The sequence below is a fragment of the Talpa occidentalis genome, unplaced genomic scaffold (assembly GCF_014898055.3).
Source record: "Talpa occidentalis isolate TD23 unplaced genomic scaffold, MPIMG_talOcc4v2.1 talOcc4.7, whole genome shotgun sequence".
Classification (NCBI taxonomy): Eukaryota; Metazoa; Chordata; class Mammalia; order Eulipotyphla; family Talpidae; genus Talpa; species Talpa occidentalis.
In genome coordinates, this window is record NW_023605083.1 from 64,600,854 (window position 1) to 64,627,728 (window position 26,875).

Consider the following 26,875-nt stretch of genomic DNA (forward strand, 5'->3'; position numbering starts at 1 on the left):
TAAGAGAGGAAAACTTTCTTTTTCCTCTTCTTGTTTCTTTCAAGATTTCCTCTTTGTCTTTGATTTCCTGCAGTTTGAATATAATATGGCTAGGTGTAGATTTTTGTTGTTGTTATTCAGGTTGATGCTCTCTGAGCTTCCTGGACCTGTGGTTTGATGTCTGCCATTGATTTTGCAAACTTTTCAGTCATTATTACTTCAACCTTCTTCTTTTTTTACCTTCTCATTCTGGTATACTCTTCGTGTATGTTATAGTTTTTGTAATTGCCTCATAGTTCTTGAGTGATTTGCTTTGGTTTTTTTTTTTTACTATTTTTTCTTTGTTTCTTAGGGAGGTTACTATTTCTAGCATTTCCTCTTTTGATTCTTTGTAGAATGTTAATCTTTTTGCTTATATTACCATCTGTTTTTGCATGTTGTCCACCTTTTCCATTAAAGCCATGAGCATGGTAATCATAGTTATTTTAAATTCCTGTTTCGAGAATTTCAAAGTCTGTGTCATATTTGACTCTAACTCTGATGCCTGTTGCGTCTCCAGGCTCTGTTTGTGTTTTTTTTTTTTTTTGTTTGTTTTTTTTTTTTTTTTTTTTTTTTTTTTTGCTCTTAGCCTGGCTTGCAATTTTTTGTTGAAAGGCAAACACCCTATATCTAGTAATAGGAACTGAGGTAATCAACATTTTAGTGTGAGGTCGAAAGCCATACATGGTATGCTGGGTAAAAGGAAATGAGATTAATAGGCCTGTTGACTTTAAATCAAAAATAGCCAGCTAATTTACTAGTAGAATGAGTTTATTCAGGAATAGCCAGAGGAATGCAATTTTGGAAATGCATGCTATAGTGGACCCTAGGCAATTAAAAAAAAAAAAAAAGATTAGTAGAGTTTGCTTATAGAGGAAAGAAGGGGCTGTTCAAAATGAGAGTTCATTGGAGGAAAGAGCCCAAGGTGCTGATGTCTTCTCATTCATTGGTCTTCAGCACTTCCCACTGGTGGGGCTGTTACTGGGCAGGATAACATTTTTGGAACTGTAGATGACTTCCCATTAGGGCATGCAAGGAAGACAAGTACATGGTGGCAAGTGACAATGTGTAAGAGCACCCTCTACAGACCTTCCCAGCTCTAATTTTAGTTAAGGCTTTCTTATTTAATGTTCAGAACCTTTAGGAAAGATTTGTATTTATTAATAGGAGTTAGGCTGTGTTTACAGATTGCTCTAGCTGTAGGTGTCAGAGGCTGAAGCTTAACTGTGGTATCCTTGCTTCTGTTTTCTCTGCTGTTGAAACTCTATTCTAGAGTTTCCTTAGAGATTCCTTGAAAAGATTTTTGAAAAGACCTTGCTGGTCTTTTAGCAATAATCCTCTCTGATTATTTGGGAACCCTATTGATGTAATCAAGTGCCGGGGGAGGAGGAGGAGGAGAATCACTTTGGAGAATCCTTTGAACAGTTCTCAGTCTTGGTAGGCCTGGCCCCTGGGCTGTGAGTTTAACCAGTGCTATTAGTTTTCTTTTTCTCCTTAGTTCAGACAGGAAAGCCTGAGGGTACTGGAGTTGAATATTTCTCTTCCTCTTCAGGCTCTGGTAAAACTCACTTTAGTTAGGCTCAGGCAAATAGATTCTCTCGATGGTAGACTTTTGTGGAATAAAACAGAATATTCTGGGTATATTTCAAAATTGTTACTTTTCCCCTCCCCCAGAAGATTTCTCTTCTATCTCAAACCTGGGAAGCTGGTAAGGCACCCAGGTAAAACTCAGAAAGTGTTGGGGCCCTCAGAGTTTTTAATCTCTTAGGCCAGTCCATGCTCAGTCTCCAGCAACCATCTAAGTGTTCCTATACTAGCTCTAGTGGCAGCTTCAGCTCCTGGTATGTGGCATTTGTCTTTATTCTCCTGTCTCTCCTGCTTTCAGGGCAGTGATTTGTCATGTGACCTCAGTCCTCGCATAGATCTAAGACAAGTCTCCAGTTTATTCATGAGCAAGGGGAGTGATGACTTCCCAAGCTCTTTATGTATTGAAGTGGAACCTGGAACTGAGGTTCACATCATCTCTTTCTTTTATCTCTTAGTATTTCGGTTTGAGTAGTGTCTCCTGACCTGTCTTCTAACTCAGTGATTATTTCCTTGACTGTTCCCGGTACACTGAAGAGCCCATCAAAGGCATTCTTCACTTCTATAACTGTGCACTTGGTTTCTAGCATTTTCTTTCTCTTTCCTTAGGGTTTCCATCTCTGTGTAGGGTATCCATCTGTTCTTTTGTCTGACTTTTTCACAAGAGCCCTTGACATATGAGTCATAGTTATTTTAAATTATATTTCAAAATTGGTGTTATATCTGGGTCTGGTTATGAGGCCTGCTTTGTTTCTCTAGACTGTTTTTTTCTGCTTTTTAGCAGGCCTTGTAATTTTTTATTGAAAGCTGCAAATGGTATATGTAGTAATAGAAACTGGGGCGGGGGTCTTAAGAATTTTAGCAGGAAGTTTTATACTTCTCTATGTCACATTACTGGGCTGAGTTTTATGTTTGCTCAAAATATAGATGTCAGAGGCTTCAGTTTCCACCTTTTTTGTTATTTTCTTCCTTTCTTGTTGTCCTTAGGTTTCCCTAAGTATGCCTTCTTAAGTAGAATTTGTGTCGTGTGACTTTCCCATGTTATACTCTGATCTTTTTGATGTGATGGGAAGATATTAGGGAGAGGAAGTGGTTTATATTCATGATTAAATTTCATATGGTTTAGTGATCTGGGTTCCTGGGCTGTATGGTCTCTAGAAGCATTTCTAAGTTTTTTCTTTTTCTGCGCTATGGGAGACAGGAAGGTTCGAGGGTGCAGGGTGGCATGGTCCTGTTTTCTTTCCTCCAGGTCAGGTAAGTCTATGAGGTCAGGTAAGTTTGTGATCAAGTAGTTTCTCTTGAGGACAGGCCTATGTTTTGGAGAACAGAATGACTGTACCATTTCAAAATGGTCACTTTTCCTTCTTTCTCCCACTTTCCTTACTGAAGCACAAAGCTTTTGAGGTTCCCACAATGTGTGGTGACTCCCTTTAGATCTGGTCTCCGGGACTGTTCAGCTCTCAAGCTAGTCCACACTCAGCTTCTAGCAATTAGACAAGTGCAGTTTTAAGAGATCCTACCAGTTATTAGCTCTCGCCTTCTTCTCCAGTTCCCCATAAAATACTTTCCTTTGCCTTTGCCTTACCAATTTTCAGGGTGGTGCTTAGCTCTGTGACCTCAGTTTTCCCATCTAAAGACAGTTGTTGATTTTCAGTTCAACTTTTTTCTTGTGAGGAGATGAGAGGGATGACCGCCACACACTCTCCAAGTGAGAGCTGAAACTGGGGTCCTCACCTGGTAGATTTTGATGTCCTCTTCTTTCATGTTTGGGCTGGAGGATTTGCTTCTCTTAAATTCACCAGTAGATGGGGACACAACCGAGCCTGGGCACATGGTAATGCCTGTGCCCACCTGTGGTCCGCATTGTATTTCTAATGGACAGCTCTGTTCTCCACTCTCTAGGCTGCTGGGAGTCTGTTCAGGGTAGTAATTGGTTCATTCATTTATCGTGTACTTAGAGAATGCCTACTGTGGGCCAGGACTGCTGTGGGCATTGGGAATACAGCAGTGAATAAGGCATGGTCACTGCCCTCCAGAGTTGAAACAACTAACTAGCGAGTGGAATCTAGATGTTTGGTACGGTGAAGAAAAGAAAATGAGGTTGGCACATAGAGGGCACCAGGGAATGTGGTGAGGACAATTTGAGACCTGGAGTTAGGAAAGGCCATTGGTAACCAAAGGCTTGAATGAGATGCAGAAAAATCCTTATGATTTGTTGGGGTGGGGGAGAGCATTCTAGGTGGAGGGGTAGCTAGTTCAAAGGTCCTGCGACAGGAATGAACTTGGAGTGACTGAATAGAGAAAGTTAGGGACAAAGTGAGATGAGGCAGCTGGAATAGGTAGGGGTAGCCAGATCCTGGAGGGATTTTGTAAGGTTTTGAACTGGAGGTCTTGACAACATCTGATTTACAGCATCTGATTTACGTTTGAAAAGGATCCCTCTAGCTGCTGTGAGAAGAATAGACCTAAGAAGACAGGTTGGGAAAGTTAGAGATAGCCAGGGTGAGGCATTAGGAGGAGAGGGCGCTGGAGAGGTGAGGAGGTGACAGAGACAAGGAGGAGGGATCAGATGTGGCACGAAGCTCCTGGGGCCTTAGCAGTTGGTTGGAGGTGGAATGTGAGGAAAGCAGAGCCAGTCAACGCTGTTTGCAGCCTGCATGTTTGCTGGATGACACTGGTACCTCCACTGTCAGATTGGGTGAGTCTCAGGGAGGAGCAGGTCCTGGGGTGGGATGAGAAATGGAACCTTTAGACAGTCAACATTTAAGGTGCCTCTGAAATGAGTGAGCAGTTGGGTCTTAGTCCAGCACTCAGATGAGCAGTGGGCATGGCCCATAGTAAATTGGTGAATGGTCAGCATTCACTGGAATGCTGTGGGTGGCCAGAAACTCTGTGGGACTTGCTGAGGTCACCTACGAAGTGAGCTAGAAAGGAGTCCCAAAGCTGATCCCGTGTCTCCGAAGAGACGGAGGAACGGTTAAGGGGACCACCGGTGAGGTGGGAGGAATGCCAGGGTCTCAAAGCCAAGAAAAGAGACTTGCAGGAAGGAAGGAGAGATCAACCATGCAAACCCAGCGGAGGCCTGAGGGTGGCCTATTGGGTTTGGCAACAAGAGGAGGTCGGCCCCGGTGACCTTGGGGAGGGCCATCTCAGTGGTGCGCTGGAGGATCAGCTAATTAGAGTGCGGTGGAATCGAAAGAACGGCAGTGAGGAGATGGGGCCCCTGAGCATAGATAGTGCTGTGGACTTTTGCACCAAAGGCAAGCAACATTAGGTGGAGGCCCAGGGCCTGGTGGGGATGTCAGGACCTGTTATGTGCTGTGGGAAGGGTCAGAGAAAGGGAAACTGAAATTGTAGGAGAGGAGGGAACATTGCTTGAGCAGTGGTGACCTTGGCTTGGAGGAAGGTGTGGAACCCAAGCGGCTGGTGGGAGGGTGCCTCTGCCAGTGTGTGAAACAGGCAGGAGGAGGGACTCTTAAGGAAAGATGGATGAGTTGTTTTCTTCCTACTGCTTCATTTTCTCAGGGAAAGTAGCCATCAGCAGAGAGCAGGGTGTCTGAAGTTTGAGGGGAGGGAACAAGTCTCATACTCATCTAGTGAATCAGGAGGGAAATGACTGGGCCATAGCAATGGCCCACTTGAGGTTTGTGGTCGTGAATTTAAAGCAAGACAATCGGTGTGGTTTTCTGCGTTCCTTCAGCACAGGGCAGGTAGGGAGTAGACTTGGGACTTTTCCAGGGAGTAGAAGGATAGAGCAGGCGAGACAATGCCAGGGTGGATTATCCCAGGGGGCCTGGACTTAGCTGGGGAAGGATAGTGAGGGAGGTGGGCAGGGAAGGGGAGATGTAGGTCTGTGTGTTGGAGGTCATCCCTTAGGGTGAGGACCGCTGGAAGAGTCTGGGAGGGTGGGCTTGGGTGCTGGAGATTGAGATGGTGTACAGTGTATCATGGCAAGGGCAGTCTGGGTGCTGGGTGTGAAAGCTGGAGTGCACTTGGAAGGGGCTCCACCCTTTTGGTCTGTCCATCTCTTGTTGGTCAGGCTGCGACCTTCACGTCCAGAGTGAAGGAGCTGGATTAAGTTCCAGCATGTGACTCAGCAGACCGGAGGGGTCAGGAGACCTGGGTGTGAGGCCTCTGTCAGTGCTGGCCTGAGCATGGACAGTCTGGGGGCTGCTGGCACCTCTGTGTGTGCAGCTTTGTGTTTTGTGAGCTCATTTGCTGCAGCAACTCTGTAAAGAGCCACGGCAGGTTGAGGAGATGGGGCCCAAAACCCGCACAAGCCCGGCTCTCCCCAAGCTCAGGCCTGAGCAGCTTCAGACCCAGGGTCTGATTTTATGAGCAGTGACAAGCCTGTTGGCTCATCAGGGATGGAAATCTGGGGTGGCTTGGGTGGAGCCCCTGTGCTGGTGTGGGGTGTCCAGTCCTCAGGATGGAGCGACTTGCCATGGCCTCTCTGGCTGGCCCTACCGACTACACCACAGTTACCCACAGCAGGTCTCCCACTGAGGGGAGACCTCACCAATGAAGGGTGTCATTTTAGAAGCTGAAATGGGGACCACCAATCCAGGGCCAGGTCCAGGTGGCCGATGTCCTCTGGCCTCTGTCCCACAAGGCAGAGTTGGGATAAGAACTATTCGTAGGGACAGAGACATCATCATCTCTCTGCTCGGCCCTGGAAACATGCAGTGATGGGCCCTGAGCATGTCTTTGTGTCGCTTCCAGCCAGAGAAGGAGCATTGCCCCGAGACTGGACCTGGAAACCTTGAGCTTTTATCTTCCACTGCCACCTTGGGACCTTTGAGAGAACAATTCTCTCTGGGCCTTTTTGTTGCTGCTGTAAAAAGAGGGAACATGAGGGTCCTCTGTAAAATCCCCCTACTTCATCCTTTCCTTCCCTCATTCCGAGTTAGTCTTAATTGGTTTCCTCCTTAAGTATGGTGACTGAATAGTTAATTCCATGGACTACAAGCTTCGAGAATGGCAAATTTCTTATTCCCCACGATGTTCCCAGAGCCTGGCACATAATAGCTGCTCAACACATGCCGGCTGGGTGGGTCACATGCACGCTTACTTGCAGCTCTGCACACCTGTCACTGGGGACTGCAGCGGAAGCAGCTCAGGCCTGTTTTCCCAACATCCCAGGGGTGGAGTTCTTTCTCCTTCTCCAGGGGAAGCCTCTTTCACAGAAGCTGGCACCTTGAGCACTCTGCAGAAAAGGCAATGCAACATGATGGCTGGGGCCACGCTCTGGAGACAGACAGACCTGGGTTCAAATCCCTGCTCTGGCTGACTAGCTCCTACCTTGAATAGCTCACTCCCAGAGTCTGCTGCGCCTCAGTTACCTGAGCTGGAAAATAGAGACAGAAGAAGTTCCTTTGTGATGGTGATGTGAGGATTAACTAAAAAAAATTGAAGTGCCAATAAAAAGAGGTACTTTTTTTTTTTCCATAAGCAGCAAATATATATTGAAAGAGTAGGAATCTTCTAGAACCTTCTGGAATCTAGCTGCTCCTGGATTATTTTCTGTGTGGCAGTTACAAAAAACTGGGGACCTTCTGCTGTGAGCAACATAAAAAGATGGGGATTGATGTGGAATTTGGGTCTGGGAGGTGTCTTGGACCTCTGACACAAGGTTCTCTCAGAACCACATCTATGTAGCAGGAAAAAGAGAACCTACAGGTACAAGGGGTTAAGATGCAACCTATGAAACTATCTGCAGCCACTACAGCATGAGTTTGATCCCCAGCCAGGGAGCTACCCACATGGTGAGCAGACCTCTCCTGACTCGCCCGCTGCTCCCTCAGCAGTGTGTTTCAGTCAATCTGCCTGTTCTGCTACCCGCACTGTCTCTGGTGAATCTTCTCATCCCTCACACCTCTGGCCTGTGCCCCAGTTCTTGTATGCATAAATAAATAAATCTTTTTTTAAAAAAAGAGAGAGAACCTACACCATCAGGCTGTTAGAAGGATCAATGAAGATGTAAATGTGCTTAGAACATAGTCTGCCATGTTGGTAATATTACTTTTTTTCCTAATTGTTTTACTTTCTGTTTCTGATGCTTAGAAATACCTCTTTGTTCCTTTATTATTAAAAACCATTCTCCTGTATTAGTATTTTTTTAGTGTTTTTCTTTTCTGTTTCGCTATTTAATCCATCTGGCATTTATTTTTGAATATTTTTCCAGGTGTCTTACTCTTATCTATTTATAAATTTTATTTGTTTTTGCCACGTCTGATTTTATTTAATAAAGCTTTGCAGATACCATTGAAACCCCTTCACAGCTTCAATCCTTTCCCTCTTCATAGGTGACAACAACCTAGAACTTGGTGTTTATAATTCCCAGACATGTTTTATAATAATACTATATATGGCTAAAACCACAACTATCCCAAGGGATCTTGCAACTTACATTTTCTTTTTAAAAAACTTATTTTGACATTATTTTTAGGCTTACAGATCCGTTATAAGACTCTAGTACAAAGAATTCCTATATTGCCTTCATCCCAAATGTTAACATTTCTCACATTTACTCTCTCCTCTCTCTCTTCTCCCCCTCCCCATAACGCTGTCAAGGATATTCATTGATAAAACCAGTGTGGTGATTGAAATCAGGAAATTAACACTGATGGGGTACTGATGGTGCAAGTCTGCACACCATCTTCCTATTTCACCCTCCGCCCCAATGTCCTTTATGGGAAAAGAAAGCCCTGATCGGGGCCTCCCCTGGTGGCACAGCGTTTGAGCGCTGGGCTGCGAAGCTGCCCACAGCCTCTGCAGCGCGGGTTCGATCCCCAGCCCCTGGCGAGGGTCCCACATGGCGCAACAGACCTCTCCTGCTGCGCCCACTGCTCCTCTCAGCAGTGTATTTCAGTCCATCTGCCTATTCTGTTCCCTGCTCTGGCTCTGGTGAATTCTCTCACCCTCTCGCGCTTTTGACTGTATCCAGTGCTTGTATAAATAAATAAATCTTAAAAAAAAAAAAGAAAGCCCTGATCACAAGCTGCATCCAGTTGTCCTGTCTTTTTAATCTCCTGCCTCTGATTCAGTCTTTCATGACCTTGACATCTTTTTTTGGAGTATGGGCCGGTGGTTTCTTAGAATGCCCCTCAGTTTGGGTTTGTTTGAGGTTTCCTTATGATTAGGTCCAGGAGAAGTTTTTTTTATTTTTTTCCCCAGAACACACAGCAGTTATGCCGCGGTGTCCTCAGCATCTCTTGTTAGGACACAGCTTTACTGGATAGCATGTCCTTTCCCACTGATTGGAAATCCACATTCACACTTTTCTAGTCAGAAGTATATATAATTCTGACTTTTGAAATCTTACTCTTTTAAATGGATCGGTTTACCTAATTTCGTGACATATTTATGGCTATTTTAATTACCCTTTCTCCCTACTGTGATATCATATGTTACTCTTTTAAAAAGTCTGTGCTCAAGAAAATTGTTCTACATCAATTTTATATCAACTCCAGAAGACTTTGCAGAAATCCTACTGGGATTTTGATAGGAGTGACCTTGGATTTGTCAGTTTATTTTGTGAGAATTGACATATCTGTCATGTTGTCTTCCCATCCAGAAATAGGTCTTCATCATTCACATCTTTACTGTTTATAAAGTGTCAACATCTTCTGGTGCATGCTCATTTCTTGACAGGTTTGTGTCTTAGTGTTTTATACTTGAGCTACACATGGGAATTGGAGTCTTCCTTTGGTTATATTTTCTTGATTATTGTTGGTGTGTAGGGAAGTCACTGATTTGTGAATACTAATCCTGTTCCTGATTACCTTGCTGAATTGTCTTTTGTTCTAATAGTTTTTCAGTGTATTCTTCTGGGTTTTTTATGTAGATGACTGCATTTGTGAATAATGGCAGGATCATCTCCCTTTCCAATACTTATACTTAATATTTCTTATTTCCAGTCTTTTCACAGTGGCTAGGATCTCCAGAATAATTTTGACTCGTAAGGTAATGACAATGTTCATTTTCGATTATTCCTGACATTCACTAGAGTAGCCCAAGCATTATATTAAGTATTTTGGAGAGAGAATCTTTTATGGAGGTTTAACAAAAATTCCTAGTAAATTATACTGATCTTTTTTTTTTTAAAAATTTCAAACTATCCCAGAAGACATAGGGTGATGTTTATTTTGGGAGTTGACTTTACTTTTGTAATTTAGTGCCATGTTTTATTTGCTAACATGTATGCAGGAATTTTGGATTTGTGTTTATGTAAGATTTGTCTGTAATTTTCTCTTCAATTATCCTTGCCCAGTTTTAATAGAGTATATTGGTTTTGTAACAAGAGTTAGGATGTACCCTTTGCCCTAACAATTAAGAGAGCAGAGATATAATCTGTTTATTGAGGCTTTGGTAAAACTTGATAGTAAAATTATATGAGCATTCCCAATAGTTTTATAATTCAAATTTCTTTCTCTGATTACTGATCTACTCAAGTTTCTATTTCCTCTCGAGTCAGTTTTGGGTAATCTTACTTTAATTTTGATATGTTTTGTATGCATTTAAAAATATATATTAATATATATTCTTCCTGCCGTCCTCCTTTCCTTTATCCCTCCTGACTCTAGTAATAGGTACTGCCTTATTTCTTAATATTTTTAATTTAATTTTTACTTGGCCAGACACATGGTGGAGGAGGATATGGGTGGGACTAGTAATTTGGTAATTTCAAAGAACTTACCCTTGCTTTTATTATTAAGTCTTTTGTTTTCTGTTTCTTTAATTCCTCATTATTTTTATTCATGTTGTACATTCTATTGGCTTTTGATTTTTTTTTTCTCATTTCTTTTTCGAGTGACTGCTTTGGAAGTATCCCTTGAGTTTGGCTATATAGTGCTCTCATTGTTCATTTTTAAATAGTCTGCAGTTTGTTTTAATTTCTTAAAAAATATATATATATACCTCTAAATAACCTTTGGGTTCCATTTCCAAGTGGTTAAATTTTTTTTGTGGCTTTCTTTTTGTTTAATTATTAGTTTTATTGCTTCATGGTCAAAGAATATGGCTTGTGTAATTTCTACTTAAAAAAATTATTGAGGTGTTCTTTGCAGTCTGTCACATGATCAGTTTGCAATTGTTTCATGGACTTTTCAAAAGATGTGCATTGTTTTATAAGTACATATAAAAATATATCGAACCAGTTAATTGTGTTTTCAACTTCTTTATTGCCTCAATTTTTTTTTTAATCCCTTGGATTTGTCTATTTCTGGTAAGTATGCTTCTGGGAAGTCATGATTGTTTTTCCATTTTTCTGTGTATTTTCAATAATTTTTGTTCTGTATACTTTATGGATATATAAAAGTTCATTATTTCATATCCATTTAGTGGTTGAATTTTATATCAATTGAAACAATCTTTTTGTCCTTTGTAATTCTTTTTCTTTTTTTGCCTTGGAGTCCATCTGTTTCATTTCTGCTTTTTATTAACATATGACTAGTGTCATTTGTTAATCCCTTATTTTTTCAAAAAAAGTTTAAAGTAATTTAAGACTTTACAAAGAGTGGCAGATATGGTAGAGTCCACTGTACTCTTTCTCCAGTTTTCCTCACTGATAACATCTCACATAATCTCACTCCCTTCTATTTTAGCCTTTCTGAGTCTTTTATTTTTTAGATCATGGTCTACCCCGGGTGCCCTAATTTGTGATACCCCTCTCTTTAGCAGGGGAATTTATATACTTATCCAGATTGTGATTGCTTCAACTTTTTTGCTGCCACCATATTTGTTTTTGGTTTCCCATGATCCTGTTTCTCATTTTTCACATGTTTAAATTTTTAACAAACATTTAACCTTGGGCAAGAATAAATTGGTATTTGTAATTACCCTCAAAGAAACATTCCCTCCCCCCAGATTTGACCTTTAAATGCTCTTATATTTTCCTTGTCCTCTTTCCACAATCTGTTCTTAGTTAATATGACAATGGAATTTTATTTCCAGCTTTAAAAAAGTCTGCATTGTGTTTTTGGATGTTATGTAAGAGCTGCCTTGAGCTTCACATCTAACTTGGTTCAGTCACTATTTACACTAAAATTCTGGTTTTTGCTGGGCTTCTTTCTCCTCTTCTTAGAATTCTATCTGATTTGTTTTGGAGTTATTTTCCTTAATGTTTTTCAGAAAAAGGCTGTAGTGGCACCAGAGTCTGTGCACATCAGAAGGTCATTGTTTTTCCTCACATTTGAATGGTGGGCGGGTTGACTTGAGACTGAGTTTTAGGACCTGAGTCCTTTTACTTAGAACCTGGAGCCTCGACATTCTTGTTTTCTGGCCCTTGGTCTTGCAGACGAGAAGTCTAAGGCAAGACTGAGTCTTCTTTCTCTTTTTTCCCTTCTGTGGAAGCCTTAGGGTTACTCTGCGCTCTTGGAGCTGGGCAACCTTACCAGGGTGTTTCTGGATGTTGCCTTTCATTTCCCCTCCTTAGCACTTGGATCTTTCGCTCTGAAAATGAGCCTTTATTTCTGTCTGTACTTCGCTCTGGAAAAATGAGTGACTATTGGGTCAATATTGGCTCTCCAGGGTTGAGAGACAGGGAGGGAGGGCCTGGCAACCAGATTGCTGGCCAGTGCTCTCCCAGCTATAAGGCTCCCATTTCTCACCTGGCAAAGGCAGATAAGAACAGTGCCCATCACAGGGAGCTGCTGGGAAAAGTAGGCACAGCCAACAGACCATTGACAGTAATGGAAGCTGCTCTTTCTTTGGTCCTTGAAGCTGTCACAGACGGAGGAAGGAGTGGACCTTTGAGCTAGACTTGAAGCATAGACAAGATAGGACCTTCTCTGACCCTCAGCCTCCCTACTCAAAATGATGAGACTTGATACATTTATAGGTAATAGTTGTCCTTTAAAAAAAAATACTTTATTTTTGCGTAGAAGAACTGGGGTGTAGGCAGGAGGTGCAGGGCGTGAGAGGATTCACCAGAGACAGAGTGGGGAACAGAACTGGCAGCTCTACTAAAATCCACTGCTGAGGGGAGCAGCGGGCGAGGTCTGCTGCGCCATGTGGGTCACCTCCCTGGCCGGGGATTGAACTCTTGCTGCAGTGGTGGCGATAGCTTGATAGCACTGAGACTTTAATCCCTGTGCTTCCAGTGAGCCCCTCCCGCCCTTTTTTTGAATTTCACAGAGGAATGATTTAATGAGAATTTTTCACTCCGGAATCTTAAGTCTTACGTCTCTTCTCTCCTCTTTTTCTTTCTCTTCTGCCCCTCCTGGCCTAGCCCTGACCCATCTTCTCTTTTCTCCATTGCTTTGCCCTTTCTGGTTAATGTAACATTGTTGAAGGCAGCTCTGGGGATTCAACGAACCTTTAATTTGCCAAAGAGAAAGCACTACGGGCCTGCCTTGCCTGAGCCTGTTTTGATGGCATAAGTGACACCTTGATGTCCTCCACCTGGTCTGCGTCTGGCACGCCCTCTGGTGTCTCCCCTGCTTCTGTCTGTTGACCTGGCACTGGAAGCTCACCTGCGCACCCTCCGATGGCGCATGTAGTAGGAGCTTGGAAATGCTGGAAAGCAAATGTTGAATCCGCTGAGTCCGTGCTCCATTTGTCCTGCCTAGAGAAAGGTTTGCTCTCACTTCCCTGGACAGGCCCCCTCGCATTTACAGTTTTATAAAAGATTTTATTTGTGGCTGAATGGCAGTCTCTTCTTTTAGGAAAACAAGAAGAACTGGTTTAGGACCATTGTGAAACTTCTTTCTAATAGCAACAAGACAGGGTTCTGACAGCTTCAAAAAGGGTAATCAAGACATTCTTGCTTGCTCAACAGAAAGAGCACTTTAGGGTGATTACACGGGTTCAGAGTCACTCTGGACTCCAAGTAAGTTTCAGCTTCTAATGATGGTTATTATTTTTTTTTAGCCTCTCAGGTAATTGGTGAAAGTTTAAGTTATTTTTAGAGGTGTGCCCTAGGATGGTTTCACCAAGTTGACAGCTGTCCCTGGTGCATCTGGAACATCACCGGGAGAAATTCAGCTGGGAGGAGATGAGGATAGGGTGTGATGCCCAACATCTTTTCTCTCTTGGCATGGTTCACAGAGCTAACATTTTTGAGTGTCTTCTCTGCTGGGCACTGATGAGACAGGAGAGAAGAGCAGGATGTGATCCTTGTCCTTCAGTGGCTCAATGTCCAGTGTGGGGGAGCACCAGGGGGGTGAATGGTTGCCAGTGAGTGTGGTAAGTGCACGCTCTGCACCCGGTGCTGGAGAGCTGGAGACAGTGCAGGAGAGCTGGAGGCGTGGGGAAGGTGGGAGAGCAGAGCTGGGTGAGAGGAGCCAGGCGTGGACAGGAGAGGGGAGGGCATGCTGGACAACTGCTGTGTGTGGAGAAGCTCTGAAGCGTGTGCGACATGCTGGCAGCTTGAGGGCCCCCAGAGTGTGTGGTGCATCTGGGGGGCACAGGCCCAGCTGCAAGAGGGAGGGAAGCCTCTGTGGTCCATCCTGGAAGACTGCCCTCAGCTGACTGTGCTTGTGTTAGAACATAGACCTACTGTCGCCAGAGCCTCCATTGTTTTTTTTTTAAGAGCTCCAATCTGGAGTTTTATATAAAATTTCTTAAATTTCAAATTATGGTAAGTTATTGACAGAACTTTCAGTTGGTGTGAAACCCAAGAAAATCCACTCCAGGCCACTAGTTTATGAAATCTGTTTAGGGAACAGAGAGAAGACAGAGAGACCTTGGGGTCCTGACTGGCCTTGATGGTGTCCGGTCCACCGCCAGTGCGGGGAAGGAGAGCTTGACCTTGACTTTGAATGAGAGTCCAGGTGACTCTGGGGAACCTTGATGCCCCATAACCATACTTTTCCTGTGTGTGGCTCAGACGGCAGGGGTCAAGTTAGTTTTTTAGACTTTTTTTCTTTTATCTCTTACTTAATCTGGACAGGGAACAGGATAGTGATAATTGAGGCTGCTTTGTTTTCTTAGCATCTCTAATTCCTTCTGCCCCCTGTTCCTATTCTGCATAATTCTAATCCCGTGTGGGAATTTTGCCCTTTTCTCCCTCCTCTTCTGATAAATTGGAGAACAGGGTGAGGCCCTGATACATACACTTGGGGCCTAAATTAGATGTCCTGAGGGCTCATCTCGCTCCCCACCCCCCAGAGTAAGATGAATAAATATATTATTTAAAATTCTTTCCTCTTAAGTACATAACACAGAGATACCCATAGAAATACGCAAGCTTCGTATGTAACTTTAAATTTTCTAGTAACCACAAAAGAAAAGGAAAAACAGGTGAAATGAACAATAATACATTTAACTCAATATCTCTAAAATGTTATCTCAACATGTAATCAATATAACATTTTTTATTAAGCTTTTATGCATTTTTTTATCTTGCACAAAGTCCTAGAAACTGGTGTTTATTTTCCCCACACAGCCCATTACACTTCAAATTACCCACATTTCACCTGCTCAAGAAGCCCCGTGTAGCTGGTGCCAGTGCTGTTGGACAGTATGGCAGTCACAGGTGCACATGAAAAGGTGCTAGCCTACATGTGCCAAAGAGTACACGCACACATCCACCCTGAGCCAGGTATTTACTCGTGCTTCCCCCTGCTTGGGCTTTAGTCAACTATCCCTTCTCCTGAAGATGGAATCCCACCAGCTTCCTCCTCTCTCCAGCCCTACCTCACTCCCTTTCTCTCTCTGCCCCCGCCCCAGGCTGGCCTTCTCCCCTCAAACATGCCAGGCAGCTTCCAGCCTCTGCACCCTCAGAGGCAGGATGGGCCCCCGCCTCCCGTCCCCTCCTCTCACTGCCTGATTTACACCAAACCATATTTCAGGTAAAATGTCAGTTTTCCCGGGAGGCCTTTCGTGCTCTCCTTGCCCAGCTTCAGACTAAATTCTGTCTCCCTGTTGGATGCTCTTACAGGGAAAGAGATGGGTCACTTTCTTCTTAGCATCCACCATGGTTTTAACTATCCTGGTTATTGGTGAAATCATTGTCCAGCACGTCTCTGCCCCATGAGCGCATGGACCGAATGCAAGGACCGCAAGGGCTTTGTGTGTTCATTTCATCCATAGCAGCTTGTATAGTGGATGCTGAGCACAGGTGATCAATAACACGAGATGAATGATGCAGGGCTGAGATTCAGTCTTGCAGAGTAACCAGGGCTCACAGCACCCCCAGAGGACCCAGATCCCTAGGCCAGGGGGTCCGCCCCTATGGCCAGTGCTGGATTGCCTGCTTTCTTACTAGCAGCATCATCCTCCCCCATCTCTCTCTTGACTGGCTTTTGGTTGCCTGTAAATTATATTTTTGGTGGCTGTTAATAAAAATATAGGGCTGGGGAAAAAAAGACTTCTCCTAATAGAATTTTATTAAATGGCACTAGTTTAAAAATGTCTCGTAAAAAGTTAATTAATTTGGGATTTGGGGATGAAAGGCGTGATATAAATGTCAGTTATTATTATTACAATTTCAGCCTCACGCTTACGCTCTTGATCCAGCCCCTGATCTGGAGTTTCTTCTACACCCAGGGACTGGCAGCTCCGTTGAAATGCCAGAGGCAAATTTGAGCTTTGGGGGTCTGTGGGGGACAGAGGGGACTTTGCCAAGTTAGATGGTCCTGCCTTTTCATCTTGGATGACTCAAGTTCTTGAGAGCTGTTGCCTCTGACTCAGGGCTGGGAGTCATTTGGGGCAGGATGGTCATGGCCCCCCGTGGCGCTCTGGTTCAAGCAGCCAGGAGCATCAAGGTCATGGGCTTAGCCCAAGCCCAGTCACAGATTCCTGGGATTGTTGTACTGTCAAGGCTCACTGAGAATAGCGTGTACCCTCGTTAGACAGAGAGGGAAACTGAGTTCAAAAACAGGCAGTAGCTTGCCTGACCCAAGGTTGCATAGCAGGATAATTAAATTTATGGAGAAAAAGGCAGTGGACTCAATTAATGAAGTGGGGGAAACCTCCCTCCACCCCCCACCCCCAAAAAGATTCAGGCAGTTTGTAGGTGACAGGTTTAGAAACTGCTTCCCAAGGAGCAGGCAGACTTGGGACTTGATGTAAGTTCACAGACACAGCCAGCCTTGCCCCCTTTCCGCATGGTCCTCCATCATTCCTGTGATTGCAGACCCGGTACCTAGAGGAAGGGACCCCAGATCTGACCCAGTGTTAATTACTTACTCGAGGTGGGGGGCAAGCTGGGATGTTAATCATCCTAACAGCCCCTTACATTTCTCTACCGATTATGGGCCAAGGAGCGAGGATCTGTGTGCTTCCTTTCCTCGTCTCGGAAGCAGCTGTGAAAATACCCCTACTCAGGCATGATGGGGCTGGGCGGATGGGAGAGCAGCTTCTGTGTTGTGCTGGCTTGAGCTCTTGGACTCGTCTGTGCTCACTGAGCTGAGAGGGAGGTCTGGACTGGCTTTCCAGGGGGACCTGACCCATCCCTCTTCTGCCAGCGTCCTGACCACTCACTGGTTTTGAATGGCACGTGGGAAGACCTGCTTCCTCCCATCGATGGCTCTTAATCCTTGTGCCATTGGTGGATTACAGTACTGGTCTCTCTCTCACCCCTCCTAAGTGGTGGTCCACTGTGTTCCTACACTCCCTGATATTCAGATCTCATAGGTTGGGTGTCTGATTCAGAGGAGCGGTGCAGGCTAGGTTTGCAGAATGAAGGGAGCAAACTCATGTCCATTTGGCTCTCTTGATCTGGACAAAGACTCTGTCCTGGAACCTTTGAGTGAATCCCTTTCCCCTGGTTGGTTGGCCCATGGCATTTGGGAATTAGAGTTGGCTTTGAAGCTCTGCTTTTCAACTTAAACAAGAAACTTGATCATGTTAGTTCTTTGTTTCTTTATCTGGGCAATTCAGATCTAGATGACCTGCCCCGTAGCATTATTGAGGATTAAAAGAGGTGCTTGTGGAAGGTACTCAGTGTACCTAAACACATATAGTGGACACTCAGGCGGTGCAGAGGATTGTAGTACCTCCTCACGTCGTGTGATTTCTGTGTGGCTCCATCTCAGGCCTCCTGTCTAGCAAGTTCCTGGAGGTGTCCTTCAGCCCCAGCACAAGGTTGACAGACACAGACCCCTTCTAGAACCTAATAGTTCCCTCAGCCACCTGCCTTCTCTGATAATCAGTGACTAATGAACTGAACTCATCAGAATTTAGAGTTCTGGCCTAGAACTTACAAAGCTCAGGCCAGGCCCTCTGGAGACCCTGTTTGGGACCAGGCCCTCTGTCTCTCCCTGGCTGTGCTCCGGGGCTGAACCACCCTGATGTGGAGGCTTCCAAGCAGGTCCAAAGTCTCTCAGACTTTCAGAATATGGAAGCAGCCAGCCAGTTGTTTCTTCTAGAAAAAAAAAATGCCATGGCTCTGTTTTTGTGTTTTATTATCAATAAAACTTTCCCTGTCTTTCCTCTCAACCACTGAGAAACCCACAGCTGCCTTACACTTTCGAAGGAATTTTTTTTTTCAAAGATTTATTTATCTATGCATACAAGAACTGGTTTGTAAGCCAGAGGTTCGGGAGGTGAGAGGATTCACCAGAGAGAGTGAGGAGCAGAATGGCAGATTGACTGAAATACACTGCTGAGGGGAGCAGCGGGCGAGTCAGGAGAGGTCTGCTAAGCCATGTTGGTAGCTCCCTGACTGGCCGGGGATCAATCTCATGCTGCAGTGGCTGGTGATAGATTGATAGCTTGATAGCGCTGTTTTTAACCCCTCCGCCACCAGGGAGGCCCACACTTTTGAAGGGATTTATGAAGGGCCAATCCCATAAGTCCCCTTGGTTGCCATCTTGTTCTTGACAAGGAGCATCTCTTTGGTTGGTAGCACAGCTGGGCAGCTTGTGTGGAAGGGCATGCTGTTGGCCTCTCTGGAAACAGAGCAGCCTTCCCTGCCCCTCATCTTTATTGGATTTCAGTGGGTCATTTCTGTTCTGGGTCACATGGACAGCACAGACTCATAAATGATGCCATGGAATTTTCTTTTCCTTTGTACAGAGGACCTCAAGCGTACTCCATCTCCATTGTCTAACTTGAGTGGGGAAAGTGCAGAAAGCCATACAGAACTCATTTCTCCCCCACAGCCGTAAGATTCAGAATATGACAGTCCTGTTATAGGTATGGGTGCTAGTCAGAAGATGGAGTGGGGTGTACCTTCCCAAATCTGTGGTGGTTTTTGCTCGAAACCCAAATCCTCAGTTTTCTGTGGAAAGTTTCAGGGGTTTAAAGAGAATTGCTGTGACCAGCCTCAAAGCCTTGCAGTTTTTCAAGTCAGAGGCGGCAGGTGGCTGTGGGCATTGGAAGGTTCTAGAAGGAACCTGAGGCAGTCCTCTATTCTGACCCTGAGGCTGAGATGTTTCATACTGAAGCTTTAAGTATTATAAGGCCTGCATCATTTCATCAGACCTACCTAGTAGTTCCCAGTCCAGTGCCCTCTCTGTGCCGGGCATTGTGTTAAGAACCATCCGGGCTGGGGGGAGCAGAGGGGAACCACTTGTCATGGCAGTGAAACAGGGTGAGATCTGACAGAGCTCTGTCTTTGCACTTGCTGACTTGGTCAGTGAGCGTCCTTTGGGGCAGGGAAGGGGCACCATGAGAGAGGGCACTTTCGCCCTTCTCTCCAGGCTGGGAGGCCTGAAAGGACAGTGGGTCGGTCAGTTGACCTCTGCCTATTTTCTCAACCTCAGAGTGGCAGAGATTAGTTAAACACAGGCTCCTGATCCCTGTCCAGAGGCTTTACTTGCATTAAGTGGGAAGATGGAGGCGAAGCCCTGACCAGAGCAAGGCCGTAGTGGTGGCCGTCACTGCACCTAGGATGACCTTGTCTTGGTTTCTGCTTTGGAGCATCACTTTCCCCACATGGAGGCAGCTTCTGGTGACAGATTGCTATGTGTGCTCAGAAAAAAGTAGCTGGAGAAGGCGCCCAGATGTGAGGGCTGCGAGCTCATTTATCATGAAAGTCCCCGAACTCCAGGGTCAGTGGCTAGAAGTGTCCTCTGTTGTGAAAGAACCCGGCCCTCCCCCACTGTCCCGCCAGACCCCGCCTCTCTGGGGTCTGGACACAGACCTCCAAAACATTTGGTTCTTCCAGGTGGTTCCTCTGCATTCCCACCACAGGGTCCCCCAGCTTGAATGTCATGGCCAGGTGCTCACTGTCTGAGTTGCCTCACTGTAGAGTCAGGAACAGAACACTGTGCAGGTTTTCTGATCCAGCAGACCGGGTGAAGGAGGAGTCAGAGTCCTCAGTGGTTTTTGCAGGTCTTTTATTGGGATTTACCAGGTACACAGCAGGCAGGGGTGCTGGGGGGCCGGGAGGCTGGCAGGCCTCCCAGCCCCCAGCAAGTCTTCACTCTGTCTGGGCTCTCTGGCCTTCTCTGCTTCTCTCTCGGCTTCTGTTCATTCTCGGCTTCTCGGCTTCTTGGCTTCTGCTGGCGTCCCTGTGACGCCGACCTTAAAGCCCAGTCTGAGCCCAGGTGAATCTCATCTACCTATGCCCACACCCTGCTCCAGGTGCCCGCCATCAGGCATGCATTCAGGACCGCCAGGATCCATCATCTATCCTGATGGCGGGAGGGCAGAAAAGCCTGACATTTTTCCTTACCCTACACTCACTCTGGTTCTGTCCCCAAAGCCACAGAGCCATGTACTCCCGCTGTTAAGGGCCCCTCCCATCCTGAAAGGCAGGTCTCTGACCCCACATAGCCCAGCGCTGCCAGCCGCCACCACGCTCACCCTGCCTGGGAAAATACTGCCCGCTGATGTGTAAGTGTGTCAGCCAATAATAGTGCAAAGGCTCCAAATATGAGGGCCTTTCTAGGATCGGTTCCTGATTAATTAGGTCAGCGTCTCCAAAATCAATTTCCAGTGAAGTCGCGCCGCCCGCCAGCGCCGGTCCCCGCCCAGCCAGGCGAGGGAGTGGGCGCGGCTCAGTGCCGGGCTCTACCTGGGAAGAAAGTCACTTTACACGGCTCTTCTGTGATTATCCTGACTTTTTATTTTATCTGCGCCCCCTCCCCCCCATCTTCCATTAAACCCCCGTAGATCCTGCTTCAAACAGGCAATTAGACTAACAACGTAATTATATCCCTCAATGCTAATTGTAACTGGTTTAGGGGAAAAACAAAGAGAAAGAGGCTTCAAAATCTCTGGAAACTAAAGCAGCTGTTACAATTTCCAGGTATTCCTTGTTCCTCTGTTTCTTTGAGATCCCGGCTCTGTCTGCTTCCTAGTAGCTTTGGCTGGGCCTCAGATCGCCCAGGGCAAACGCAGGCCTGGCTCTGCCCTCCCCAGCTCTCTTTTCCTGTCCTGTGGCTTCTTGCCCCTCGCTGCTCCTTTGGCTCTCATTTCTCTGACTCTCTCTCAACCACTTTCATCCTCTTAGAAGAGAATGGACCGGTGAGGAGGTTGAAGGTGTTGGAGGAAGTGACCTTTTCCTGCTCTCACCAATGCTTAGTCACCCCCAGGAACCATGAGCTGCTGTCATGTGGTTGTCCCTGGGAAGGCTGGCAAAGTGGGCAGAGCTGGACCTAGTCCCAGGGCTTTTTGACCCTGATGTGTGACAAGGATGCTGCACATTCTCGGTGTTTCCTAGGCCAGGCCTGCCCCCAGGCTGCTCTCAGCAGGAAGAAAGTGTCAGGGGGTTCCACCGAGTGGTCACTGGACTGAATGTAATACAGCGCTGCCTTGGGTGGCTGGGGAGACAGAGATGGGAGGTCAAGGATGACATGTGGGGATGTCAAGAAGCTTCCTGGTGGTGATGTCTAGGATGAGAGTATAAGTGTGGGGAGGAGAATTAGCCACCAGTGGGCAAGGGAGTAGGCCCAAGCGCCTAGGTTTAGCCCGATCATTAGGTGTGAGGATTGCTCTTGTGAGGGCTGAGGAGCCCAGTTTTTACCGTGGCAGCAAAGGGGGCGGGAGGGAGTGGTTTAAACAGGAGAATGACAGGATCAGACTTGTATTTTCGAGCAAACAGGCTGCAGACAGGAGCTGCTGGAGCAAAGGGGATCGAGTGGAGTCTTTGGAAGGAAGCCTGGCTGATTTTCATGAGTGCTGACCTTGGGTATCCACCTGCTGTGATGGGGATGGAGAAGCTCTAGACTTTGAGGTGGTCACTTAACTGCTCTGTGCCTCCCTTTCCTTACCTGATTAAAGTGGCAGTAGTTCTATTTCCCTTTCTATGCAGGAGAAGGGTTATCAGAAACTGTCTGTAAAGGTTGAAAAGGGGAGCATACCCAGGGGACACCTTTCCAAAATCTGCACCCCCCCCCCCCCCCCGCCTGATTGTAGCCTCACCAGAAGAGGGGATTTCAGGCAGTTAACAGGCGGATAGACTCCTGGAACTCCAGCTGGACATGACAGTTTTTCTTGTGCTGTGACTCTGCCCACCTTTGGAGCTGAGTCCCAAATCTGGGCTTCAGGCTCCCTAGCAAGTATGGTTTTGTGCCATATTCCTCTTCTCAGAAATGGGCTTTCCCCATTTGACAACCCAGGGGTGGTTGTTACTGCCAAGCTCGGAGAGACACTTTCTCATCTTTCATTGTCAAGGTTGGAAGCCCATTTTCAGGCTTTCATGGTTCCTGGTTTTGGCCATGCAGTGCCCTGGCTTTGCCATCAGTTCTGTGGACCGGGCGCTTTCATTAAAATTTCCATTAACTTTTTTTTTTCTATTTTTTTAAGCTGGTGAGCAATTTATAGATTCATTAACTTTTTACTACACTTGTGAAGCCAGGAAGGGAGGAAGAAAGGAAATGAAATATTTGGTCTGCAACAATTTGCTAAAAGATGGTGGCCCTTAAATATGGAGGACAAGAAGTGCTAGATAAATAGGAAGAAATTTTAGGAGGGGCTGCAATCTTCCCAGAAGCATCTAGAACTGGAATCTCTTTGCTAGGATCACCACCTCTTTCATTCCACTCTCACTGCCTCCCTCTTCCACCCCAGCTGATCCATTCTTTTGCTTGTAGCCACTGCTTATTTTTTCACCAGATGCCTGTTCACTCGTTGATGACACACCTCCCCCAGGGAGCCCACCGGAAAGCTCAGTGGCTCTGATTGTTTTATTTTCTTTTATTGTGGTACAGCCTGTCTCCTTAGAACGCTCTCATTTCATTTCATTTTGGGGGAGTCAGCATGGCACAATGGTCTAGTACATGATCTTTTGAGCCAGATAAGCTTGGGTTCAAATACAACAACCCTGTTGTGTACTAGCTGTGTGATTTTGGTAATAAGACTTTGACTCTCTGATCCTCAGTTTCCTTGTGAATCACAATAGTACTAGGAACTCAGTGAAGGTCCAGAAAGTTGGCAACAGTGAAGTGGTGAGAACAGAATGAGATGGTCTATTAAAGAATACCAAGAATACAGTCACGTTCTAGGCCATGCCCCCTGCTTGGACTGCTCACACATGAGTGCTCTCACTTGGATTCAGAAGGATCCAGAAGGACTAGGACTGCAATATCTTTGCTACAGCCACAACTCACTTCTTCTCTGAGGACCTCCATTTCCCCAGTTGTAACATGGATCAACAGTCTGTTATGAGGATGATGGATAGCATGTTTAAGGAGTCTTTCAAGCGTCACTGGCACATAGTAGCATCTCAGTACACATGGGCTGTTTTGTGGTCATTGTGGTGCAACTACATACAGTGTAAAAACCTCAGTCTCAGTGTCCAGTGTATTTAAAAAAGCAATAGTCTGAAAGATCACCACACCACTGTCCAAGCGTCTTAGAAAGAGGCGATCTCAGTTACTTGCAAAGGGATGCTCAAGGTCATCTTGTTCAGCTGCCAGGTGGATCTTGAATGCAGTGAGTGCTGAACTTCCCCGTGGACAGGTGTGCCTGGACTCTGCTCCATATCTGCTCAGTCACCACATCTTCAGAGGATCCCCTGTAAGTGCAGGGGTTGTATCTCAGGGGTAGAGCATTTGACTGCAGACTGTAGATAGAAGTGTTGTACATACAGTCCCAGACCTTCAGCCTTAAGAAGGACATAGCATCCCAGGAAATCATCTTGTCCCAACTCCTGTCTTTGTAGATGTGCAGCCTTTATAGAGTAGGTTGAGTTTTTCCTTAAATGTAGTATTGGTAGAAAGCTAAATAGGAAGGAGAGGAGAATAACCTCCATTTTTGAGCCTTCCAGGGCAAGCAATTAAGGGATATATGTATGTGCACATAGTGTGTGTTTGTGTAAAGGGATGTGTATTGTTTTCTGCGCTTGTCCTTCTCAGTGCATTGGTGTTTTTCATGTAGCTCTCTACCATTCGCGAGCATCCATTCTAATGGTTTTGTAAGTAGCTATTTGTTTACATCCTTGTGCATAATGTTTGTTCCTTAGTTTTTATTATAGCTAACCTACTGGACATCTTTATGCATGAATCCATTTTCCTTTTTTGTATGATGTTTGCAGAATTGTTCCCCAAAGTAGTCAAAGGGCATGAGAATTGGTAAGGCTGTTTTGACAGTGCCAAGTTAAAATTCCTGGAAGGTGGCAGTGGATGTGACAGCAGAGGGCACACAGCTGCCTCGGAGTTTGTTGGAGAAGAACACCATTTGGGAGAGTTGACATGACAGTTCAGCCACAGTACTGCCTTCTCATCCTCTATTTTAGCTGAGGTTGGTAGCTGCTCATTTGTCTTATTTGCCCAAAGACTTTGGATCATGAGCTGGTGGCTAGAATACTAATTTCTACATGCCTGGCCTGTAACACATCCGTGCCCATGATACAGAGCTCCACATGGGCCTGGTGCAGGAGTGATATAAAGCCAGCACCTGTGAAAGGGCCTTGCTGATTGGATTCTAACAATGCATCTTACTTCCACCCTAGACTTTTATTTTCCCTTCATACAATAGACCTTCTGTCTCAGAAAACTGCATTGATGAGGCAATGCTGTAATTTGTGCACATGTTCTCTAATGAAGTCAGTCAGGAAAGGAGATTCAAACCTAGTTTTGACTAAAGTGTTGGTGGTTGCCTCGAACAGGAGTGGTCAGAGCTTTGGGTAGACTTCTGAGAATCATAGTGTCTTCAAATGTCTCCTTTTAATTGTTAAGTTGTAGGATTTCCTGCAATTTCCCAGTCTGGATGAAGTTTAGGCATATTCCATATTGTGCTGCCTTGACTGTGAAGATTGCAGACTGTTGATGTTGTGGTATGTTGACTCTTTGAGATGAGTTTAAAGGTGATGAAGAAATAGTGACACTAACAGTGACACTAACAATGGTAGCCATTATTTACAGGCCAGCACTGTTCTAAGGCCTTACATTTATTAACTTTTATTACTTTAACAGTTTCATTAAGTTAATTTATTTCACGAAAGAAAAGCAAGACATGAGATCTTGGAAAGGGAAACTGGAACCAGCAGATGAAAGGAACCAGGTATTTGTCTTGGAAGAAGAGATTCACTGGACTTGAATCTCAGCCTTTCCAGTAATTTATGCAACTTTGGGTAAAGTCTCTTAACCTCCATTCCCTCTGCTCCTCAATGGAAATCTTGACTCCTACCTTGTAAAGAATTAAGTGAAGTAATGGATATGGACATCTGTCAATCACTAAAGAAATGTGGGGCACTGGTAGAATGAGTGTGTTATTCCTGCCTCACTCCAGACTCAGGTTTCTGGAAATCTGGATCATCTTCCCCTTTAAGGTTGCCGTGTGGATGCTTTCTGTGTGCTGGGCCATCTGGTGGGCACTAGGGAATCCAGCGGCACAGCCCCTGTCCTGGAAAGATGTATGGTGCAGCTGGGAAGACAGGTCATAAAAAGATGATGGAGTCTACCAGCTGGTTGATCAATATCATCGAATGACCCAGGGAATAAGTGCTTTATGAATGTAGGGGAGGGAGATGGGCCCTGTGGCCTGGGGGAAGTAGGAGTGGAGCTTTCAAGGGAAGGGGAGAGGCCCTTTCTTTGCCCAATGTATTGATAGTTGGAAACGAAGCCTTCATATCAGCCTGGACACAGAGGCGCTCAGCCTTGAGTCTTTGTCCTATGGGACAGGATTGCTACTTTCTCTTAGGGCATGGTTTTACAAGCAATACCACAGATTTCCAGTGTAGATCTGGAGGGGTTTTGAAGGTGGAAAGTCCTGGCATCCTGGAACTGTTTCCCCCTCAGCACCCCAGCAGAACCTCTGCTCCTGATGCCGGTGAACATAGTGTTCTAGATCTGCTCAAGAGATGCTTCTAGAGCGTCACTGGGTGCTGGGGTCTGCTCAGTGGTAGATGAGGGACATCTTGCCCTCTCTGTTAGGAGTTTTCTGTCAATAATAGATTCTGTTTTGCTGCAAGCAAAAATACCCTGGAAGGCCATGCAAAGGTCTCCCATGTTGGGGCCTGGGATTGGATGGGCAGGCTTCCCTTTCTCAGACTTGTGGGGTCCCTTCAGCACTCAACCAAGGAAGATAGTTCTGCTTGTGAGGAAGTTACAGTCCAGACCCGGACCTCGTGGTGAGCTCTGCAGGACCTTGCCTTCAGGTGGTTGCTGCCCTGCAGGTTCCCTAATCTGAGCTGATCATCTGTTGGTGGGACCTGTTCTTTTCTCTGCTGTGCATTGTTGCAGGAAACTACCCTTCCCAGGTGCCATTGCGGCTCTCTGGGCTCTCTGGTCTTTTAACGGTTTAGCTGGAAGGATGCACAGCAGGGAGATTGGAAGGCGGAGGAAGGGAAAGCCTGGGGATTTTCCTCCCACTCATTTGCTGCTCTTGTGGTGTGTTTTCTGTGCCTCCAGGTCCTCCCTCTACGATCTGCTCCTGTTGGCGGCTTTTGTGATCAGCCTCAACTTCTGGTAACACCCTCTGTTCCCCTCACTTCCCCAGGCGTCGAGATGGTAACCTGAGTTCCTTCATATGCTAATCCTTGGCTGCCTTTCTATCTCCTCTTGGACTTCTCTGCCCATTCATCACCTTGGTACTCAAGTTCCTACATTAAATCGCCTCCACTTTAAATACCTAGTGTGGTTTCTGTTTATCTGGTCTTCCAGGATAGTTGCTATAGGACATACCCCACGTTTCAGGCCCCTTGGAGCTTTGGGCTTTTCCCACCCTACAAAGCCTTTGGAAGATCACGACTGCCTTGGTGACTTCAGGACAACAGATTGATTTTTCTTCTGCCAAAAAAACAAAAAACAAAAAGCAACCCAAAGCATCAGAATTGTAGAATAATTTCAAAATAGTCTGGTTGTCCAAATTTCTCAGCAGGCATTCATTGGGATGTGTGTAGAATTACCATCTTTCTTTTCTTCACGGGCTTCTCATTTTCGTAAGAAAACAGGCAACTCCATCCGATCCAACTGTGAGAGGAACTATTTTGATTTTT

General features: G+C 45.6%; 1 protein-coding gene across 17 annotated transcripts in view; it reads left to right on the forward strand.

Moving 5' to 3' along the window:
* Positions 1-26,875, forward strand: part of ZNF618 (zinc finger protein 618) — a 176,443-nt gene that overhangs the window by 51,909 nt on the left and 97,659 nt on the right. For 13 of the 17 annotated variants that reach the window (XM_054689063.1, XM_054689066.1, XM_054689064.1 and 10 more), the window contains exon 2: positions 26,289-26,345. The exons of the other annotated variants lie outside the window; for them this stretch is intronic. In XM_054689063.1, coding sequence (XP_054545038.1) covers positions 26,289-26,345 — 57 coding nt within the window. The remainder of the gene's footprint in view (positions 1-26,288; positions 26,346-26,875) is intronic. 17 annotated transcript variants of the gene reach the window in all.